The 23207-nt window shown below is 42.8% G+C and overlaps 1 protein-coding gene across 2 annotated transcripts in view; it reads left to right on the top strand.

Moving 5' to 3' along the window:
* Positions 1–23207, top strand: part of DCC (DCC netrin 1 receptor) — a 612108-nt gene that overhangs the window by 223809 nt on the left and 365092 nt on the right. For both annotated transcript variants that reach the window (XM_074932358.1, XM_074932359.1), the window contains exon 2: positions 10589–10909. In XM_074932358.1, coding sequence (XP_074788459.1) covers positions 10589–10909 — 321 coding nt within the window. The remainder of the gene's footprint in view (positions 1–10588; positions 10910–23207) is intronic.

Below are 23207 nucleotides of genomic sequence, written 5' to 3'. Positions count from 1 at the left end.
ATATTGGTTGCGCGGTGATGGGAGGAGGACACAACCAAGCTCCTTTTACCTTACTTTGGGTGCTGGTTTGCTTTATGTACTCACTAGTCTTGAGCCTAAGGATTTGGAGGCATATTTATGAGGTATTTTTAGTCAGGGAGGGCCCTGGGTGCTCCCTATTGTGCACCCGCCAACACAAGACATGGCGATAGCGTTCAGTAGGTTCAAGGGGCTTGAGAAGTTTTCAAATGAAATAACTTAAAACTAGAAAAAAGTCTTTGTCAAGTCGTCGGAGTTTCCTGCTGGAGGGTCCGTGTGCATTATTTTTGGCAGCTATATCACCCAATATGTTGAAAGAGATAACCCCCTCCTTCCCTGGGTTGGATGTGCCAGATCAGCCCAGCTCCCCCTTCAGCACAAACGCAGCTCCAGTTGCGAACAAACCCAAGAGAAACCAGTTTGACTGCGTATCATTAACATAATTGGGATTGATTACTTTCTTTGTCATTTTCGGAGGGGGTTTTGGGGTTGGATGCGGGGTTTAAATCACACCCGCAACAGGCGCTGTTGATGTGTTTGTGTCTATTATGTTGTCCTGATAAGCTTGGGCGGTGGTTTTCACCTTCTTGAGGCGAGTTATTGAGATTGATGGAAGCTCTATGCTTGTCCTATCCAAAATGCTCTGTAATTAATGTTTCATTATGCTAATGCATGCAAATTCAGTAGTATGCATTTGATGGGGAGGGGAGAGAACAAAAAAAGGATTAAAGAGTTCACTCTAAAGTACAAATTAATTTATCGCGTTACTAAATGGCCCGCAAGGAAGGAGGAATGCATTTAAGAAATGAACAAATATGAAAACAACAAACCCCCTGTCTAAATGTTTTGTCTTGCCGAGAAGTGGGTTTATTCTGAGCGCTGCCATGTGTGTTTGAGCAGCACTGTTTGGGCTGTAGGCTGTTCTGAACTATAAAGCTCTTAAATTCAGCACAGACTTCTCATTCATGGAGTCTGGTGGGTTGTTTTTTCTTTCTTTTTTTTTTTTTTTTTTTTTTTTCCATCCCCCTCACTCTTGCTTCTTCCTCTGCTCTCTTCCCTAAATGTATCACCATTTCAAAAAAAAAAAAAAAAAAAAATCAAACTGTGAAAATACTGGCTTTGTTTTTGCTCCTTCTGCCTGTCTTTTCAGCTTAAAGCTCTTCCAAGGGATTTCCTTTTTCAGCAACTGATGTATTCTTTTGATGTTTTATCTCAATAGCTCTCACTCTTCATTATCTTTTCATCCTCCTCTTTATTCTTTCTCACCTGACTACTTTTTTTTTTTTTTCTCTTTTACACACGTTTCCATGTCCTTGCCCTCTCCAGCTATCGCCCTCCTTTGCCCTTTCATCTCACCATGGTTGTCTATTCTTGTTGGCTCACGTCTCCTTCTTCAGGCTGACTTTCTCCACAGTGACGGCTAAAATCCTGCATCTGGCCAGATCTGTGGGCTTTTTCTTGTTTATATTCTACTCAACTCTCCCCTTTTAGCCCTTTTCTGCTTGGCTTGGATTCAGTCCTGGATTGATTTTTTTTTTCTCTTTTTTTTTTTTTTTTTTCTTTCCTTTTTCCCTGCTTCTTGACTACTTCACCACTGCCATGGGGGATTTCCTCTGCTTCTCATGCTTGGTGTTGCTCACTGCTCTGTCCTGATCCCCTCATCCCCCTCCCTGTGCATTTGTTCTATTAATCTAATAATCACTGAAATAATCAGAATATGTTTTATTTTGTTTAGTTTTCTGCCTCTACAGTTATATACCCCAAGCTCACCGTTCTTTGCTTTATTTAACCCCATAGCTGTAGCCAGTCACCTCTTGGGTGTCTCCTTTGCATATTCTTCTGCTGCTTTGGACTCTGAAATGCCTCTGTGGGATGCAGCAGACTGAAACGTTGTCAGAAGAAGGCTGGAGCCTTGTAGATTCTGCGTAGGAGTATCTCTTCCATAGCTTACTAAATGAGGAGGTTGCCCGTAGATCTCAGACGTGGGAGAGGGTGTTAGTAGACAGCTTTGGACATATTGTAGCTGCCAGGATGGAGTTGTCTTCTCAGCCCTGTTCTCTAGGGCCACGCTCAGCTGAGTCCTCAAATGTGCACTATTTGGGTAAAAAAACCCGTTTCCAACAGGCAAAGGTGAAATCTGGCGTGTCTTGAATGTGTATTTCATAGTTTTAAGAGTCTTATTTCCTTGTCAGAAAGACAGAAGGGATCTACTGGGGAGAACGTTGTAACCAGCAACACGCTGGCGTTGCGATGTACCTTGGGGAAACGAACTTCACGCGGTTTCTTCCCTGTTGGAGTCTTCTGCTGAGAGCTGTTTGAAACCTTAATGGGATTATTCCCAATTATGATAAGATCCTAGATGGTAACAATGCTTTTAGATGCCTCGAAACATGGTTATTCTCTAGGAATTTGCATGTTGGCTATGCTTTTACATTTCCTTAATCTTGAAAAGTGTATTAAATCTAATAGATGGGAAATATGGGAAGTACCAACAATCCCGTGCTTCTCTCTGTACATAGTGTTATATCTTTTTTCCTTTGTGGTGCCCCTATGTGCAAATTAACAGGTGCAGATACCGGTTATCTTAAGGAAAACTGAGCAAACCCAGCAAATAATAAGATTTTTCTGATAATGTAATTAAAGTGCTTGAAACAGAAGCACCTCGGAAAAAACCGCAGTGCCAAGTCAGTGCAATTAACCCTTCAGCAGTCTCCTCTGGGTGCTCAAAATATAAATCCAGTTCACGGCTGTGTCCACTGCAAGAAAACACCAGGGTCTGTTCGGGTTTCTTCCAAACACTGAGGTCCCAGCAGCTGCTCCCTGAAGTTCTGGAAAGTTTTGGACCAGATGACATTCTATGAGCAAGCCTCAGTTGTCCTCCAATATCATGTGTGTTTTTTAACGTAGCCAAATTAATTTTTTTTTTGCCATACATCCTCTGTGCTGTGCGGGAAGCAAAATGATTCTCTCATTTTGTTCCAGAGATAACGCTCTTCTGATTTTGTTCTTATGAACTTGTAATTTAAAACGATTGATAGGCTTGAAGCAGCAGCAGCGTGTACTGCAGAGCTTGTTGGTTGGGGAGACTAGTTTTTTTAGTTCACCAAACTGATTTGGCTAAAACTAAGCAATGAGAACCCTTCATCCTGCTTTAAGGCAAGCCTACCTACACCTGACATCAGATGAGCTCTGCCTAGAGGACCTGAGCTTTGTCTCTTCCACAGACTGAGTTTGAGTGTGTGGGCAAAGCAAGCAAATTGGGGGAGGGTGTAGGTAACTCAAATAATTTTATATTGCCTAGTCACTGTGTTGTCTCTTCCCAAACCCGATGAACAGCAAGCCGCTGACAGAAAACTTATTTACCTCTTTATTTCCTCAACTCTTGTCCTCCCAATAGCTGTGCTCTTGTCCTCTCCCTTGTGTCTTACGGTTCCGTTACAAGGAATCTGATTTGACGGAGAATAGTGGTTTTCTTTTGGGGGTTGGTAGCTCAAGCTGTCTCTCTTGTTTCCCTGTTTGCTGGAGCCCAAGCGAGGGAAGCCCTCGGAGCTGGGGCTGGGGGAAGGGATGGAGAGCCCCTTTCTCTGGTCAGAGATCAGCTTGGGGCAGCTTTGGAGCTGTTCCCTGAATTTTAGTGGGCTATCGCAAATACCGTTGCTGGGAAGGGAGTCAAGTGGCTCCAATAATAAATAGTGCTTTTGGAGACCTCAGTAGTCAGAGGGGTGGTGGGAAGGAGCATCTGAGTGAGCTCTCATCCCTCTTAACCCATCAGAGTTTGGTTAAAATCTGCAGCTTGACTAAAGAGGAGCACCAAGAGCGTGAGGTAGTGTGACAAACCCGTCCGTGGCGTGGGGTTATTTGTTCGTTCTTTGACAAGCAGAACTACGCGTGAAACTCGCCCCCTTTGGTTTGATAAAGACTCTTTTTTTACTCTTCACTTACGCTTTTTATATGACTGTGATTTTACGTTAGAAGGTTGGCTTGAAGGTGGCACAGAAACGATGATGAATCTCCTCAGACTTTTCTTGGCTAAAGCCCTTTGTCAAGGTGTTGCTCACCAGTTGCATCCAGCAGAAATTCTTCGTAACTGGTGTTTTGAGTGGATATAAACAGTGGGGTGCTGTGGTGTGGAGGCACTACCCTTAGGGACGAATCACTTAAAAACCTTATTTTGATCAAACTAAAGCTTTAAAGTACAAATCAGACAGGGAGATGATGTGTGTTCTAATGATCCCTTCAACATGGAGGGATTATAATGGAATTGTTGTTACAAGCGCTTTTAGCAAAGCCCAAAATCTTGGGATAGCACCATCTAAAAAATCAGTGATTTCAAACGTCACGATAAAAGTCCTGACAAGAAATATATGTCGATCGTTATATAAAAATTGAGCCACGCTTCCGCGTGCCGCAGGTTGGTGTTGCACTGTACGTGTCTCGAAGCATTTTCTTTCCACATTTCAACATCAAATGCAGGCGTGAGGCTAGATTTTTTTTTTTTTTTCAAAATTTCATAGAGCTGAAATGAAATATTCAGCATCCCAGAAGGCACTTCATAAGTTATGATAAGAACATTAAAGCAAGAGTTCTCCTTTTAATATATATTAAGCTTCGTATGGGTGTATTTTGTGCAAACAGCTAAAACTGTATTAAGTTTTGCTGTATATTCTGCATTACCTGAGCACGTAATAAATGCTTGTTAGCCTGGCTGTTAAAATAATTTACGTAGGCTCTCTAGGTGAAGGGGGGAGAAAAAAAAAAAAAAATCCTCTGAGAAAATGTATACTGAGTGTCCATAAATACACTTCGTTGTAATAGACTTAGTTCAGCTACGGTGCTCTGCTACCAGATTTCAGTTAGGCTGGGGGTTATTTCTGTATTCACACATTTCAAATGGTCTGTGTGTGAAAGTCTTATTTCTTAATGTTTATTTGAAAAAGAAGAAAGCTCTGGGGGTGGCCCGGGGAAATGCTTTTGCAACTGTGCCATCGCTTCCCTCTCTATAATGGAAGCAACTGATGCAGAACATGACGTGGTGGGGTGGGGGGGGAACCACGACGATGACCCACCCTGGAAGATTACAAAGCTGGAACAGAAAGTAGAGGGTTCAAAGCAAGGGACTGATTAAGAAGCACATCAGAGATCATCTTTTAAATGTTAATTTTGCCTGTGGCCTAGAGAATGATAACCTTGAAGTTACTCTGATGTTACCTGTCAGGGTGAGAAGCCCATTAATTTTATTCCTGTATCACAAAGCAGGTCATCACGTAGGGTAACGTCTCGGTTGCCAAAACAGCAAGGGAACTACGGATGGGGTCTTTCAGCTTTGTTGTTTTTATTTATTTATTTATTTATTTTTCTCCTTTATTTGGCTAAAGGACGCGTGGGTTATTGCCAAGGGCGCTCTCCTTGACCTCAGAGCTTCAGATCTCCAAGTGGCGCTCCAGGCTCGTTTGATGATGGGGATGTGCTCGGAATAACTGACACGGTAGCTTTGCGTAGGAGGTATTTAATCTTCACACCGTTTCCATTCAGGTTTGTAGTTCAGCCGTAGATCTCTGAAATCTCTGTTCGTACTTGTACCACACACGCTATAGTCGGAGGGAAAAGGAACCACTTGAGGTGCCCTGGAGCCTCTGCTTTGCAGGATTCTTGAATTTTTAAAGTCTGTTTTCTTTAAATATGAGAGTTCTGGAGCTCACGTGAAAGCTGAACGTATTTGCTGCAACAGATGAAGCAACTCTAACAGCGCTTCCCTCTCTTATTTTGACCGCTAAAACCTGTGAGAGGCCTAGAAACAAGTTCTGGGCAGCTGCAAGGACATCCCCACCGAGACGTAGATGTTACAAGAAAGACTTAACCACGATGGGTAGAGGTTGGGTTTTGCAAACCGTACTGCGGAACGTCAAACCAGGGCTCAGCATAAACCTGAACAATTCTCCACAACTTTGGTGACTATTAACGACCGTGGCCTTTTCCGAGCTGTTCAATATCTTGGAGCTCCGAGGGCTTGCAAGTAGAGATGAAAAATTAAGGGCATTAGTGAAAATGCCACCTAAAGGGAGAGCCCCGCTACCACCAAGAGCAAAACTTGGAAATGGAAAACACCAACATGTTTTACCGTGAGTTTTTAGAAGAGCTCTTCATCTCTTATTTCTCCTGCCTGGCTGCCTTCTTTCTTCCCCGCCTTCCTTTACGTTTCAGTGGAGCTGTTGCAATAAGGATGAAATTGTGGGTTTAGCGTCTCTGTTTTAAAAATGAGTCCCCTGCTCTGCTTATGAGAACAGCAAAGTAGCTGCAGCTGTTTCAGATACGAGACACTGTAACGCGTAGTGGCAAAGCGGTGGCCCAAGGACTAGAAGAGATAATCAAGAACTTTTTCATTATCTTCCCGTTTCCAGCTATTAAAACCCTGTGCAATAGGGGACACAGCTGGCTGGGCTCTGCTTTGCAAGGCTGATACTCAGACTAGAGACTGAAAGGCTGCTCTTGCCTCTTAGCTTGCGACTGGGGGTTTTACCTTGAGTTGCCTCCCTGCAGGGTGGAGGTGTTGGCTGGCAAGCGAAACCATCGCCGCGTGTGCGATAGCTCAATAATCACACCCTCAGGAGAGACACCGCTTATTTATTTTAGGGTTGCTCAAGCCGAGGTGCTGAGTGGTCTCCCACAAATCAAACACCCCAGTGGGACGTTTCACACTGTATTTATACACAAAACGTGCAGAGTTAGTAATTTGCCGAGTCTGTCCTCTCTAGGATGACTGGTTAGTGATTTACATACAATTATAATGCTGCTGACGCAGTACTACTTCGCATGCTCAGGGGAAGGGGCTTCACCTGGGCAAGGCTCTTCTTGACCTGCAGGTGTGATTTTTAGTATTAAATAAGGGCAGTTCAGTGAAGGCTCCGTGGGCCTTGAGTTTCCTTGCCAAGTTGGCACTGTGTCCTCTTCAAGGGCTAATGATTCTGGCATGTCCTTGCTCAGAGGTGGCTATCGACTTGTTGTGCTGCTGAGGGATGCCTTTAGCCTCAACAGAGCCAAAGAACATCTTTCTTGACCTAAACCTGATATTGCTACGTTGTTCTAAAAGTTTAACCTTCAACAGAGAGGCACTGAGTGTTTTGGGGCTAGAAATCTTGCTTTTTGGAGGATACAGAAAGAGAAAGCACGCTGAAATGAGTGCTTGAGGGGGGGACACCTCCATAAGCTGGAGTTTTGTTTGGGCCTTGTTCTCAAACCAAGGGGATTTTAGGCAGTAGGAACCCACAGGATCTATAGGAGCAGCCCAAGCACGGGCTGTTGTGCCACGCTTCCTCAGCTTGGCTTACCCTGAGGTAGCAGTAGCACGGCTGATGTTTGGCTTAAGCCTGAGCATAGACTGAAATTCTGATTTTTTTTTTAAGCAAGATAGATGCTATGTAGTAGAAAAAGTGGGAAAATGCTTTTTAAGTCTGGCTTAAGCCTCGATGTACCATTAAGAAAAGTTGCTGGAGAAATAGCACTCATTTGTGTTTTCTGCAGTGTCTTCGGAATTCTTTCATAGGCTCAGTTTTGGTTTGGGGGGTGTGTGTATATGTACACACCTCGGTAGGCGTGATCCTTGGTGAATATATAGAATTTTTCATGGAGAAATTACCTTCTCCCTGAGAAGAACCCACGCCAATAATAAGAAACTGTAAGTAAGCATTTTTTGGGCCAAATGTGAGGTAGTCTTCTAGAAATTGGGCTGTGTCTTGTGGCTACTTGGCTTCTATAGAAACTGAAATTTTTATCAGCCTGGTTAGAGCACGTCCAGTGCAGATTTCATAAACTGTGCTGGCAGAGTTCGGTTTTTAATTGCAAGTTGAGGTTAAAACGTGATGTGTGGATCTTTTTTTTTTTTTTTTTTTTTTTTTTTCAGGTGATGTTACTTAGTTCTATGCATATAGAAGGAAGGCATGGAGGTGTGCTGTGGTCTGGTCTGATCAAGCCTAGGATTTGTCTCTCCCTTCATTTAACAAAGGCTGAAGTTTGTTTATCCAGGGTTATATTGTGATTTTTTAATATTTTTTTTTTCGGGTGCTGAAATAGGTTTCTATATTGCGTGTGGTATATTTTTACAACCTAGTCTAGAGGAATCGTGTTTAATGTTGGCTGCTTGAGGTAGAAATTAGAGATGCAATGTTGTGGAAATCAAGGGTGTGATAAGATCACGTGTAATTAGGAAAATTCTCCTGACTGTCCTGACTTTAACGTTTGCAGCTGGGCTTTCAAAACTGAGCTAATAGTTTTAATATGCAAATCGGTACTAGTGGGATTGTCAAATACTTTTTGACCTTTCTCCTTGAGTACCTACGTTTGACAAAAATGTGGCCGGTAGATACTTACCCTTCTGAGTAATCCCTCCTGAAAATACATGGTCATTTTCTTCCTTTTTTTTTTTTTTTTTTTTTAAGATGTCATCATTACATCTATCTCCAGGAATAATATTTCCAAGAAGATTTGAATTTTCCTCACATTCAGAAAGCTTTCCAGGTTATTCAAGCTGTTAGGTTCCTTGTAGTAAAGCAATTTAAGTTAAATTTGCCTTTTGTTAAGGATGTGAATAGCTGAAATTGCAACTGAACTGCAAGGGTAATAGCATGAAAAGAAAGTTAATCTTTGTTTAACTCCTGTAACTTGTGCATTTGCTGCACTGGAAGCTGTCATAACCCCATTTCTCCTGCAGAAGCAGATTATTTACTTGTGATAATAGCCACATAAAATCATTAACATGCTGTCATAAACAGCTGTGTTCCGCTGTGGTAAAAGTGCTGGTGACATAAATAAAATGTCCAACAAGAAGCTGTGAGTCACAAAGGGAACACAGTTGCCTTTGGGAGAAGAAGGAACACATGGTTTGAACATCACCGCTTTTTCATGCGTTGCGAATATAATTTTACCCGTGTTCTGTAGCAAAACGTGCCCTGTGCCAATGTGCAGCTTTTGGGCCAAATTCTTGATGTGCTTCCTCTCGTAACTGAAACCAGAACGTTAAGACACATAAAAACTAAATCGGGATTTGTCTCCTTTTTTTTTTTTTTTCTTGATTATTAGCCAACACGTTTTACTCTGAGTCGTCACGGTGCTGTTGTTAATGTGCCTGAAACGCTCTACAAGTTGAAATTTCCAACTCTTCTTTTTGCCTTTCTTAATTTTTATCAGTTTTTTTGAAGCCACAACTTTTTTTACTTGTATGCTTTAAAGGAAAATCTGGTACCTAGCTACTTCACCTACGGGTGGAACGAAGGACTTGACAAGAAAATTAACTCCTATAAAGAAAAACGCCAAGTGGCAGTTTATGCAATTGTTATACATTCATAGAAAGCTTTGGGCTGAGGTCTCAAATAGAAATAATTAATCTTCTTTTTTTTTTTTTTAGCATTAAAAAGCTTTTTGAATCTTTTTGTCACATAAGGTTTTGTTTTCATTTGCTCTAACGAGGTAAAAGGATTCATCTGAAGATGAAGGGGGGGGAAAAACCAAAGTGGTTTTGCATTCGTATGCATCTGTCTGAAACTTCCGTTCCCCATGCACTGGAGTAGAAACTACTCTGATACTTATTCAGCCGTAGTTGCTGAGACTTGAGAGGACTGTGTCTACAAATACAAGTTGTATGTGCTTTGCCCTTTTGCAACTTGTTAGAAAATGCTTGATGTGGTGAAGGATCTTTTTTTTTTTTTTTTTTTTTTGAGTTGTGACTTTTGGTGTAACTTCATCCACCTGTTCTTAAGCGTTTGAATAATTTTTCTGCTCTTTAGGAGACTGAGAGATCTCCCTCCGTCTTTCCACTCTGATTTATCTCCTAACTACACAGAGTAGTGTCCTGTTACCCAAGTGCTGCGTAAGAATTCGGCCGCTGAGTTCTTGCAGCGGGTGGAGATCTCGGGTCTTTAGCTCTGGGGTAGGGTTGGGCACCTTCAGCACCTCCCCTGCCTCTTCCCTATACAAAGGATGTTCTCGTGTGGTGGTTTTTCTCTTGCTTTTTACTGGAGAGTGGAGGCCAGGCCAGTTGGAAACGGTTGGAAGATGATCCACCAGCCTTCAAGTTCTGGCCCCGTTTCCGATCGTTGGTCCCGTAGCAGTCGGGTGTGCTTTCTTCTCACGTATTTGTTAACATTTTTGCGCTTGTCTTGCTGAAATGCATCTCAGCGTGTGTGGCCAGACTTACTAGGTCCTATAAGCAAATAAATTCTCCAAATAAACCCCCCAAAATATGGTGGCTTTACGCTAATCTCCACCTCGTGTGTATATAGTTGTACAGATTTTTAGCTTTGCTTTATCTCTGTGTTTTGCCGTATGAGCAATCTATTTATCTACAAATATTGATTTTTGTAGCAATAGGGCTAAAATATAATTTATGCTTGGCTTTTTTGTGTTAATTTGCAGAGAGACATAGCTTAATTTCTTTCAGTGTTTGTCAGCCATATCTATAGTGCCCCTGGGGGTTGCACGGTAGCTCCTTCTATTGAGTTTCTCTACGTAATGTTGTTTTTTCCTCCGTGGAAATGTACAACCAATATTTACTCCTCGTCTTATGGTTTTGCTGTTTCAGGTTCACAGATCAAGACTTTTACATCCCTGAGGTTCCTGACTGAGCCTTCAGATGCTGTCACCATGCGGGGAAGCAACGTGCTGTTGAACTGCCTAGCAGAATCGGATCAAGGAGCCCCGGTTATTAAATGGAAGAAAGATGCAGTTTTCTTAAACCTGGCAGTCGATGAGAGGAGGCAGCAGCTGGCCAACGGATCCCTCTTGATACAAAATATTGTCCACTCCAGGCACCACAAACCAGATGAAGGTCTCTACCAGTGTGAAGCATCGCTAGAAGGCATCGGAGCTATCATCAGTCGGACGGCTAAGGTCATGGTAGCAGGTAGGGAGAAACGTTCCTACCTTTTGGACGGTTGGAAATACTCATTGTGAGAAGCTGCTCTCTTAAATAAGAGCTGAAAAAAACCCATACGTAAAAACATTTGAAGTGCTGTGGGTTTTCTTTTTCCCTTCTTCAAAAGAAGCAGAGTTAGATTATGACACTTCTGCGACAGTAATTTATTTCTGACAAGGTATTATTCTTGTTTAAATATGTCTAATCACCTCTTTGTTGCTTTGAGTTATCTGCTGCATATTTATTGTCTTCAAAATAGATGAAACCTCTGAAGCTGGAAATTAACTTCTGATGAATTAAAAATCACTCAAACGCACACCCCGCCCCCCAAACTCCTATAGGGCACTGAATGTACAAATTTTTATGGTTTAGGAACTTTTTTTATAGACAAGAACTCATTATGCAGCTTCCTGGAATTGGCAGCCTCTTTGTATTTCCTTTAAAGCACTTGTGTAAGTATAGGGCGGAAGGAACCAGAAGTCTGTTACCAGGCATCTGAGAACACTTACGGCTTCTCACTAACTTAAATACCTTTGTGCGAGGTGTTTGAAGTTTTAAAGGGGTCTTCTGCCTCTTCGTCAGTCTGTAGGAGGGTGTAGCGAGTCCTTAATCATCATTTATCAGGGGGAAAAAAAAAAAGAAAAGTTTGGAAATGCTTCAACTAAAAGCTACAAAGGAAACTAAAATTATTTAGTAACTGATACCAGCTCAGATGTGTGAGAGTTCAGAAAAAAATTTTCTTTATGATCATGAGTTAAGAATTTTGCTGATTCTAAGGGGATGGGGTTTTTTTCTGCTTTTTGTATGGATGAAGCTACTGTGTATTGATGTTTGCTCTGACATAGCCAGTGCGTTCCTTAAGAGGTCTGCCTTGTCTCAACAAGGGTGGAGCTGCCTTCCGCCCCTGCTAACTCAGTAACATGGGGAAAAGAGAATAAAATATTCTTTTAGGCTGAGGAGAGGATCAACACTTATGGTCTTCAGTGCCCGGGTGAGCTCTGAGTATGTTCGGATGCATTGCTGACGTGAAGGAGCAGCTTGTGCTTACCTGAAGAAAAAGTTAAAAGTTCAGTCGTGGTGAAGCTTCTGGTCTTACCTGGCTGCGCTTGCACAGCTTGTCGGGGGCGATGCGCTTTTTCCCAGGACTCCTTCCACTCTAGGCACTACCTAGTCCTGCTGTCCTGCCGCATTTTTAACAACACAGGGGTGTAAAATAAAATTGAAGTTCAAGGCGGTTCAGTCCAGGAGATCTCCAACTTCTTGCCATACTACTTTTATCAGCACTACTGTGGCCAGCAGGAACTGGGGAGGCCGCCCCTCGCTGAGGGGGTTCAGTGTTGGGCCCCTCACCCCAAAAAGGCCATTGAATGACTCGAGCGTGGCCAGAGAAGGGCAACGGAGCTGGGGCAGGGTCTGGAGCACAGGTCTGCTGGGGAGCGGCTGGGGGAACTGGGGGGGTTCAGTCTGGAGAAGAGGAGGCTGAGGGGAGACCTCCTGGCCCTCTGCAACTCCCTGCCAGGAGGGGGCAGAGAGGGGGGATGAGTCTCTGGAGCCAAGGAGCCAGCGCCAGGCCCCGAGGGAATGGCCTCAAGCTGCCCAGGGCAGGGTCAGGCTGGCTCTGAGGAAGGATTTCTGTGCAGAAGGGGCTGTTGGGCGTTGGAATGGGCTGCCCAGGGCAGGGGGGAGTCCCCGGGATCCCTGGAGGGGTTGAAGAGTCGGGCTGAGCCAGCGCTGAGGGATCTGGGGGAGTTGGGAACGGTCAGGGGGAGGGTCATGGTTGGGCTGGAGGAGCTTCGAGGGCTTTTCCAACCCAGATGACTCTGATTCTGTTTTCCTAAACACTCACAAGTTGTGCTGGGAGGGGATCCAGGCAGCTCCTTTCTCATAGTATCTCCAGTGTCCCTCATGAACTCAGTGCCTTTTCCAGTCTTGAAGGTTCTTTAAACTGAAGATGACTTTCCTTCCTCCAAAGCCACCTCAGCCAGCTAAAAAATGTGTATTTCCATATGGTTTCTGATCAAAACAGGTAATAAGAGTCTTGGCTCTTTCCTAATCTATATCCTCTGAATCATTTTTCTGCCTGATTATTTAACTTCACGTCCCCAGCAGTGTGTGTACTCCTGTGCTGTGGTTCCTACCCAAAGCGATGCAGAGCCCCACAGAAGCAAAGAAATTGGTCACTCAGTTATCAAGTCACTCTCGGCGGGACCCTGCAGAGCCTCGCTTTGCCAAGTAGGGCTTTTCGCCAGTTCAAGTTGTTATTTGGCCTTGATCTTGGTTGTTGGCAACTACCAACTAATAAAATCCCTGCAATTCTTCTTTTTAAGTGGATGCGCATATGCGAGTGCTCCCCGTTGTGCTGTGCCCAGCTCCAATTTTTGAGCTTTTCAGAGGCAGAACTGTGGTTTGTGTGGTAGGTCCTGAGCTCGTATCCCTGTGGTGATGGTGGGCAGTTTAGTGGGGGGCAACTTAATCTTTTCAAGAAGAGTTTGGTTGAAACTGGATGAACTAATAAAGATTTCTTAATCGGCGAGACAGCGAAAAGGACGAGAGGCAGTGCACACAGAAATACTGGGGACTTGTTTAAAATTATTATTTTATTTTTTTTTTGCTAGGGTTGCTCACCCAGTAAAAGGGCTGTGGAGTCTCCACCTTGGAGATATTCCAGCCCCAGTTGGACACAACCCAGCACGACCTGGTGGTTGCCCCTGGTTTCTGCAGGGTGTTGGACTAGACAGTCTCTCTGACCTTGGTCATTCTACTTCTTTTCTGAGTGTGTGAACCCAGTTTGAATTATAAGGTAGAATATGAAGTGTCCAGCATTTAAAATTGGCACCGAGTTCTTGAAACAGAAAGTGGTATTTTGTCTTCTGAAGGACACGTATTGCTGAATGAGCAGAATTTTTGTGTTTTTTTTTTTTTTTTCTATGGTGCGGTTGTTTTTTATTTTTTCTTTTTGAGGGAGTCGCCGTGCAATGTTGGCAGAACATCATTGACTTAAGGCACTGGCAGATGGAAACACGACGGAGTAAGGGAGAGAGGGCAAGAGGAGAAATGAAGGTCTCGCACTCCATTATGTTGTGTTAATCATTGGCAAAGCAAATAAACTTCCTATGTTCAGAAAAGCCTCCTTTTTAGAGATGAAGGTTGCGAAAAGATTGAGCGATATTTAGTATTATAACACTCGAACACTGAATCTTTCTGATCTGTTGGATGGCAGACAAGGTGTTGCTGCTAAACAGACTTTTTCTGGACAGCCTGATGCTCTCATCTAAGGGAAATGATGATGTAGGTGTGACTGCCCTGTTGTGATGCGTGGAAGATTGTGTTGGTGTCAACAATACCTATCTTTGTCTCACTTCGTCACCCGTTTCAGGATTTTTAAAGGAAGGATCACGAGGTTTAATATTTCAGGCAGGTTTTAGGAAGAGATTCATTCACTGAATTACAATTTAATCTTGGGTAGTGTCACTTTTAAACGAGAGGGCTGTTCACAGCATTTTAAATACTTGCTGTGCTGTTTGGCAACGTAGAACTTTTATGTCTTTGGAGGTTCAAATTGCCAAACCACTGGTATGCATAAGGGGCGTATATCTTTCTTGCTGTAAAGATTCTGACCGTGATTTCACCACGCTTTTTAAAGCATTAACAGTCAATAAAGCAGTCACTGCTAAAAGGTAAGTCAAGTCCACCCGAAACAGACTGCTCGGGGTACTGAAAGTCTATTGCCCTTTTAAAACTCTTCCTTACGTTTTACCTGGCTTAAAGTGCTTTCGATAAAGAAAATGTAGCAAATGAAAACAGGTTTTAATCAGTCGAGAATTTTATCTATGAAGCCTGTGTGGGGAAAATACACCATTTGTAAGAATTTCTCAAGGGTTCTTACGGCCCTGATGTGCTCCCAGTTGAAACAGAAGTGAGAGCCCTGGAGAGAAACTGAGAGCTCTTTTCTCCAGCATCTTACTAAACCTCTCAATTTAACAGATTATCAACTCCTAGAAATAGCAATATTCAGTAGGATTGCAGGTAGAAACCACACTCCCGTGGCTGATGCCTGTATTTATAGGCTGTTGCAGGATCAGTCCTTCAGAGGGTTCTGGCTTTACTGTTGATCTGAACGTTGGTCTTCAGAGGTTGATAAAAAGTAGAATTCAAGGTGCGTTTCTAGGGAAATTCCCACATTTCAGCATCCAGCACTTTGGTGAAGACCAGCTCTTGATGTGATGAGAGAGATTTTTTTTTTTTTTTTTCCCCTGTGTGGTCATGGTGATTGAACTAGAAAAAATTTATGCTGAAAATTATAACTTTTTTCTAAAAAAAAAAAACAAATCAAGCAACAGATAAGCTACGTCACAGTCATAAAACCATTTAGACCAGTGGCCTGGCTTTTGACGGTTGTTGAACCCAAGGTTAAAATCTTGCAGATGTGAAGAAATTTTAATCCCCGCTTGGGAAAACAATGAAACTGTAACACTAAATTGTTTGTTTGTTTGTTTGTTTGTTTTTTTCAACTATTGGAAATACGCTGATAATTCTAAAAGATTTAAGTGTACATGGAAGGGCTAAGAAATTAGAATCGTATTAGATACTGTTGCCTATCACTATTTTGGGGTTTTAATGAATTAAGGATGAAAATTTAATCATTTAGTGGCCCGAGGAGGTATCACTTTTAAGAAACTGTGGGATAAACAGAAGAAACCTGCTATAACAAAAATTGGGAAGTACTAAATTGGACAGAGCAAACAGAAGATTGTTTAATTGTTGCATATTTCTCATTCCCTGCATCTATCGTAGTCATTTTTTTCTTTCTAAAGGAACAAAATCACTTTCAGAAATTAAGAATTTGTTATAAATCAAGTTATATCTCCCAATTAAAATCAGCCAATGCTGACTTGACCTTTTTTTAATTATTCCTACTTTTTTTTTTTTTTTTTGATTCCTAATCACAGGAGATTTAATGTGAATTCATAACCCATAATAAAAGTAGTGAACAGAACTCCGCTCCGCTTCCATCCCAAACTCATTTTGGAGCTCCCGAACTTGGTTTGTTTTTTTTTTTGTTTGTTTTTTTTGGTGATAAAACGGCAAACTAAAGGCAAGTCTTAACTCCCTAGAACAGATATTACAGCTGGAAAATTTCTATTACAGGTATCACCCCTTGACTGTGAATTCAGCAAAAGAAACGGATGTTTAGGAACTTTTGGCCAGCAGGTTTTTCTCTAATATACCTTTTTTTGTAGTTATATTTCATATAAAATTATACGGCACGCACAGTGTGCACTAGTGTGTAGAGCACCACTTAGGATAAATTGGTTAAGCCCGGTGTTTAAGAACCAGCTTGCTGATTTAGGTTTTCTTTTTTTCTTTTCTTTTTTTGCTCCGTGTCATAATAATATATATGCCTATGGGACCACTTTTTATATCCCTTGATGACCTGTAGTGCTTAATAGTTTTTTTGCTTAATGGAACGGAGGATTCCTGAGTGCTTGCTCTGTGCTTAGCACTGCTTAATGTTCCTTTGTTGTCTTTGGAAGATCCGAGTGGACCACTCATGCACAAATGTATACTCTGTCATGCCATTAAGGCTCATTAGCACGTCGGTATTTAAAAACAGATCTGAAGTGTGAAAGGAAACATCAGGAAATCAGGTAAATATTTGACCCTTTACGTGCCGCGCTCTGTTTCGGTTCCATTTTGCCACTGTCTTGTGCGTAAGATGTAAATGGGAGTGTGGGGAGAGAAGCAACCAGAAAAAAAAAAAAATCGGAACAAAATGCCCAGTGTATCTCCCAAAATCCTGTTGATGTGATCACTGATATTTTTTTTTTTTCTTTAAAAAGTCATTTTCAACATTGACAGCTATTGCTTTGACACAATAAGGTGAAAAAGCCAGGGGAAAAGTTTCTGTTCTGTATGACCACCCTTGTGCGACGTGCTTGGAGTTACCTCCTTAATTCCTCCACGTGTTTGTCCCAGTTTGAGTCTTGTGGCATTGAAGTGGCTTCCCGAGGCACCTCACTCATATCGAGTGTTGCTTCAGGCTGCTCTCCTTTCCTCTGCTCTGCTCTGATGGGATCTACAGGACGCAAGATCTGTAGACGATGGTTTGACTTCCTTGGGAGTAACTTTCACTTAGAGAAGGCAAAATACTCCTGCTTGTGTTACTTCAATACTTAACTGACCGTTGAATGTCACAACACTTCCATCTTGAGTATCCACTCCAGTAAAAATTCAAGAAGTGGTAACCGGCTCCTTTTGGTGGTGTTTAGTTGTAATCACAGCTGCCACTAAACCCCAAGTGGTTTTGAAGAGAATCGGCAGCTTCTCGTGATACGTGTCAACTGACTTTTAGTGTGAGAAAAATCGTGGCAGCCAACTTCTTGCCCCGTCACTATCAAACTCCTCATTCTGAACAGGTAGAAGGAATAAAGAAGCTTTGGAGTATGTCGAGGCAGTTATCTAAGCCTGTCTGGTGAAGAATGGGATAGAAAGTGGGCCCAAATAGCCAGAAGTAGAGAAAGCTGAGCATTATATTGCTTTTTATTTAGATATAGCATAGTGTAGATACAGCGCAACTAATTGGATGTTTTGCTTAACCTTCGTGTTAAAAATACTACTTAAATTTAAAAGTAACATAAATACTACATTTAGTTAAACGGTATTTTATTATTATTTGCTATCATTTTCTTTTTCTATTAAAAAAAAACATCATTAGAAGTCTCTTTAAATTCACTCAGAATCCAGCGACTTGGGCATTCGTTGGAGATGAGGGCGGAGAAGCACATTTGTGCCATTCCCTGCTGTCTTTAACACCCAATTCTGCCTTGTACTCACTTCTGTATTCCAACTCTGTACATCCTCCCTCCTCTTTAGTTGTTTTCCTGGTTGGTTTTTTTTTTTTATTTCCACAGCAAATCAACCTTTTTAACACTGTACCTTTCCATTACACTGACCAGTGTGAGTTGGGAAGAGCTCCGCCACAGTGTTCCATTGGTTTTAAAATAGCGAGTGAAGAAGTAGGCCACGTCTTTGTGAATTTTCCACCTTATGTTTGAGTATTTGAACACCAACACAATAATTAGCAGAAACACTTTCATCAGCCTTTAATTTTGCTTTTGTTGCTTCCTCCAGTAATCTTCAAGTCAACGACTTGGGAGCAGCAGACTCCTGAGGACCACACCAGTCACACATCTCTTGATGTGTATCCATACGCTGTGCTCTTGGGTACACTTTCTGTCAGGAGGAGGAATAATTATATTTCGCACCAAAAGAAGCAGCTGACTGTTCATCTGCATGAATGCTGCCGGTCCCCTGGGACCCCCGAGGCGGCGTACCCAAGCACTGGCTCCCATTCTGTCACACCAGCAAAGATGTTTCTTGCTTCATAACCATCATGACTTTGCCTTCCCCTCTCCTCCCCTCCACAGCCTGAGCTGGGTAGCAGATCCTTCAGGCCAAATTTAGGATTTCATGTGTTTATTTTCCGCTTTTAGCGGAGGGAAGAGTTGTTCAAGTTTGCATCAGTGCCAGAAACATCCCGTTTTGCCTTGCCAGTTTGGTGTGAGAACAGTCAGTGTGAGGTTAATGGTTGGACTAGGTGATATTCAAGGTCTCTTCCAACTGTGGCACCAAGGAGATGGCTGGATATCTACAGAGCTGCTACAAGCTTGAGTTATAACTCCGTGTATTTTGTGTCTACCTGGGTGCTGGAGTTCCCCGTCAACACCCTCCTTGGCAGCAGGACGTGGGACTGCTGAGGCCGTGCTGAAGGGAGCGCTCGGAAGCTGTGAGGAACTGAAGGAATCGATGCCTCAAACATTCATTGACACAGAAAACCTCAAGGACAAGCTGTGGCCTTGGTGACGAGTCTAAAGAATGTCACCCGAGGAAGCGGGAGTGTATGGAAGGGTGCACCCCCCACTGCCTTGGGGTTATATTGCCAAACTCTTTAGCTAAACGTCAAAATGGGGAAAGATGGACTGAGTGAAACCAAATGTTTCTCGTCAAGAACAAGGACCACGAATCACTGGCTCCATTGTGTAAACCTGATACAATCCAGACCTCGCTAATGACTTCACCATTGAAGAGGTGACAAGGACAGATAAAAGCACCCGGCACCAGAAGCTGGATGATTGCCCAAGAAGCAGGAAATCCGCAAAAATCTGTGGGAACTGGGTGAGAAGTCAAGGCTGCAGGGCGAGCATGACCACTGACTCAATTGGACAAGGGGGTTGGGGCACCCCTTTCCCTCTCAATGCACATACAGAACCTCTGCTCCACCTTATTCCATGTCTCTGATGGAAATGAGTTGGTGCAATACCCGCCTCTTCTCATCTACTATGCAAATCAGCTGATAAAATGAACTTAGAAGGCGACAGAAAATTTTGCTGGGTGTGCACCCACCACCCAAGATTCCCAGACCTGAGACAACGCTGGATCCAGGGGTGGTGACGGGATTGCTTTGACTCTTTCTCTCCTTTCTTTTTATTTTTTCTTCCTTAAAGATTTATAAGAGACCACATTTGCTGCTTACTCTTTCCAAGTTTAAGCTGTTTTTACCTCAAGTAAAACATTTTAACGGGTCATTTGGTGTCGTTTCCCCTTAATTTAACCTGAGGGAATCACAGAACCTTTACAAACTCCCTGGGCTCCCAGTCCTGGTCACAACAGAAGTGATGTTCCTATTGCATGATGTTATCTCATCGTTGTTCTCTTACCTGCCCATCTGTGTCTCGACTTTTTTAATAGAAATAGGAGAGAGATTTGCACAGAAGCCCGTTTTAAATTTTTTTATGGCTTCTTTCAAGGCTGAGGTGGTTGTTCAGCACTCTTCGTCGTGCTTGGTGGCTCTCGATGGTGTGGATCTGCCTTTGTTCTTGTTGCCTGTTCCTTTGTAGGCTTCTGCAGTTGAGGCAGGGAAGTGCTGATGGCATCAGCCCTGCGAGGGCGTTGCCTGCCACCTTGCCATCCTCTGTTTTCATATTTTGAATGGTAGGATTGCTGGTACTTATGACACCTAAATAGCTAGGATGAAATGATTTTTAATTTTTTCCTATGGACATCAGCGAGCCAGACATGAATTTGCTCATGAAAATGGAAGTTTGAAAATCAGTAGCTAAAATTTACGAAATTTGCGTCAACGCCTGGATTCTTTCATGATTTTCAATTCATCAGCCTGTAGGAGAGCGACATTCCAGAGTAAAAAAAAAAAAAAAAAGAAAAAAAAATATATTTGTGTTACCGTACAACACTCTTTGCATTTGGGCGTGACAACAGAAACACGATTTTCTGCACCGCGTTCCCTTCTGCTATCGGACCGTTGAGAAATGCTCGACGGGAATGCATGCCACAGCAATTCCTGCTCTTCCTACCCTAGTGCTGCATAGAAACCTGCCTTTAATTAAGAAATTTCATTTAGGAGAAAGGTTTTGCTTTTTTTTTTTTTTTAGTGCCTGGCAGAGATTTACTTAGGCTGAACTTGAGGAGATTGGATTGAAAAAGGAGCAGCCTTGCTTAGCGAGGGCGTGCGGTTTCAGTGAATTAAAATAATGGGGTGTAATAGATCATAGGCGCTGGAGGTGGCCATCAGCCTGTAGATCATCTGGCCCGTTTGCCTTCTGGGAGAGGGTTGTTCCCACACCGTGTTTGCTGATCATTTCTCTGCTCTGGTATTCTGGGCCCGAAACGATAAAATTCCTGCGGCCTCCCTTGGGACTGTGTCCTACTGCCCAATAGATCTGTCAGGATGGTGGTTTGTTGTTTTGGTTTTTTTTTTTTTTTTTCTAGAAGTAAAACCTTGGTTTTCATGGTGTTATCCCTTTATTGTGCAGAAAAAAAGGAGCTGTTGAGGTATCATGTTCGAAGTCTGAAAGCAAATGCTTGACGTTAAACTTCTCTTAGGGTATAAATTAGCTTTTTTGGGGGTTTTCTTCCTAACAGAAAAGGACCTTTCAAATTGCTCATGTTCCTGGGGCTGCTGTGACACAACAGGTGATAACTGAGGCAGTAATTTTAGTGAGAGGAAAAAAAGTTTTGTGATTCTCACCTTCCCAGGCCCTGTTCTTGTCTTGAGGCTTACTGAAAACCTTTTTTTTTTTTTTTTTTCCCTCTTTTTAGCATCTCTTCTTTTCCTCCCTCAGTCCATCTCCCAGTCACAATCATTTGAGCAAAAAAGGACCTACCAGCATCTATTTCCTGGTGCTGTCACCTTCAAGTTTGGGTTTTTGGAGGTAGTTTTCATTTAGGAGGATTTCTTTTCCTTTTCTTTTTTTTTTTTTTTTTTTTTTTCCTTCCTCCTGTGAACAAACTCACCCAGTCTCCTGCTCTTGGCAGGACAGGCTGAGCAGGGCTCAGACTTATTGTTCTGTTCCTGCCTCTGGCTTTCCTTGCCTCCAGTTATATAATTTGTTGGTTGGTTTTTTTTTTTCAGGGGCTCTGGACTTGCTATTTTTTCACAACAAAAAGGATTTTTTTTTCTTAATGTTAAAAAGTATGGTTTAAAATTTATCTTTAGGATCTTTTTTTGTTCTCCAGAAGTAGTGATGTTCATACCTGAATTTGCAGGGGTCAGAGTCCTCCTGCGTTTCCTACGAGCCTTTCCCCAGGTGATCTCTAAGTGCTTCAGATGCATTTTGTCAACCTATCGCCCCAGAATATTTTTCAGTAACAGAACTAATGCTCTCAGAAACAATACTACCCTAGTCTTACAATCGGGGAAAACGAAGAAGAATAGATTTTTCAAAACAATGAAATAAAGTGAAGCTTCTCTGTTTAGATATTTATATTTAAAGATGCTGCCCTGGAATTCCAGCTCAGCTGCTCTCTGACCACGGAGGCAGTGAAAGCCTGAACTTAAGGCAGTTTTGAGCTCTGTGTTTCCTCGGTGTGTGGTTGCTCCATCCTCTGTGTGTCTGCTCAGCCCTGACAGGGTGCAGGAGTTGGGTGCTCCTCGCCTTTCCAAGCTCTGTGGGGAAAAAAAAAACCATTATTCCCTTGATAATTCTTATGTGGTGGGTAGTCCCAGCATGTGTGCAGGCAGGATCAGGCCCTCTGAGGAGAAGTGTTGGACACCAAAAGCTGAAGGAGCTGCCCTTTCCGTACAGTGCTCCAGGTAGGAGCAACTGAGGGTATTTAGGGTTGTTTAGTCTGGAGAAGAGGAGGCTGAGGGGAGACCTCCTGGCCCTCTGCAACTCCCTGCCAGGAGGGGGCAGAGAGGGGGGATGAGTCTCTGGAGCCAAGGAGCCAGCGCCAGGCCCCGAGGGAATGGCCTCAAGCTGCCCAGGGCAGGGTCAGGCTGGCTCTGAGGAAGGATTTCTGTGCAGAAGGGGCTGTTGGGCGTTGGAATGGGCTGCCCAGGGCAGGGGGGAGTCCCCGGGATCCCTGGAGGGGTTGAAGAGTCGGGCTGAGCCAGCGCTGAGGGATCTGGGGGAGTTGGGAACGGTCAGGGGGAGGGTCATGGTTGGGCTGGAGGAGCTGCAAGGGCTTTTCCAACTGATTGTGTACTCGGAACAAGAGCAGAGCAATCCCCAGCCTTATCCAGCTGAGTTGTGTTTCAATACACCAACAGATTTTTTGATGTCCAACTGCAATTTTCTCAAACATTAAAGAATCTGATATAATTCTTCTATTTACAAACAAGAACAACTGAGGGATCATAGTTACAATCTAGCACGTTAACAATCTGTTGAACCTCTTGCTCAGACCCCTCATCCTCACTCCTCGACTAAATAAACCCGATTCAACGGACATATCCAGCATCTTCTCAAATATTTAACTGTTTTTTGTGTCGTAGGTGGATGTTTGGATTATACCCAACAGTAGCAGAGTGGTTTATAACAAAGGGGGCAGGGAAGATGTGGAAGAAATTTGTATATAACTTGTTGATAGATGTCATGGGGGGGGGGGGGGAGGTTCTTGAAACTGTTCTTCCAGGTGATGTATAGTGCCGTTATTCCTGACAAGGGTTAAAATATTAGATATTTTATATGTATGGCTGCTACAGAATAAATAATCAAGACTCTTTTTTGAGAAAAGCCTGGAGTTTAAAGCCAGTAAAAATGGATAATTTTATTACCTTTGCTAATTTTATGAGATGATAGAAGAATCAAGAGTTATTTCTTTGGAAAAACTTTGGCTACATTTGCTGAAATGTGGTGGTTGGTTGTTTTTTTTTTTAACCATGAGCAGTTCAGTGTAATTTGATAGTTACATTTCAAACTTGGTGTCATGGAGTTGGGAGCAGTTGGATATAATGCCTGGAGTTCAGATTGAACCTAGGCTTAAATTG

Source organism: Athene noctua, chromosome Z (genome assembly GCF_965140245.1).
Source record: "Athene noctua chromosome Z, bAthNoc1.hap1.1, whole genome shotgun sequence".
NCBI classification, from domain to species: domain Eukaryota; kingdom Metazoa; phylum Chordata; class Aves; order Strigiformes; family Strigidae; genus Athene; species Athene noctua.
The sequence above is the reverse complement of the archived record's forward strand: the minus strand, read 5'-3'. Positions and strand labels throughout refer to the sequence as shown.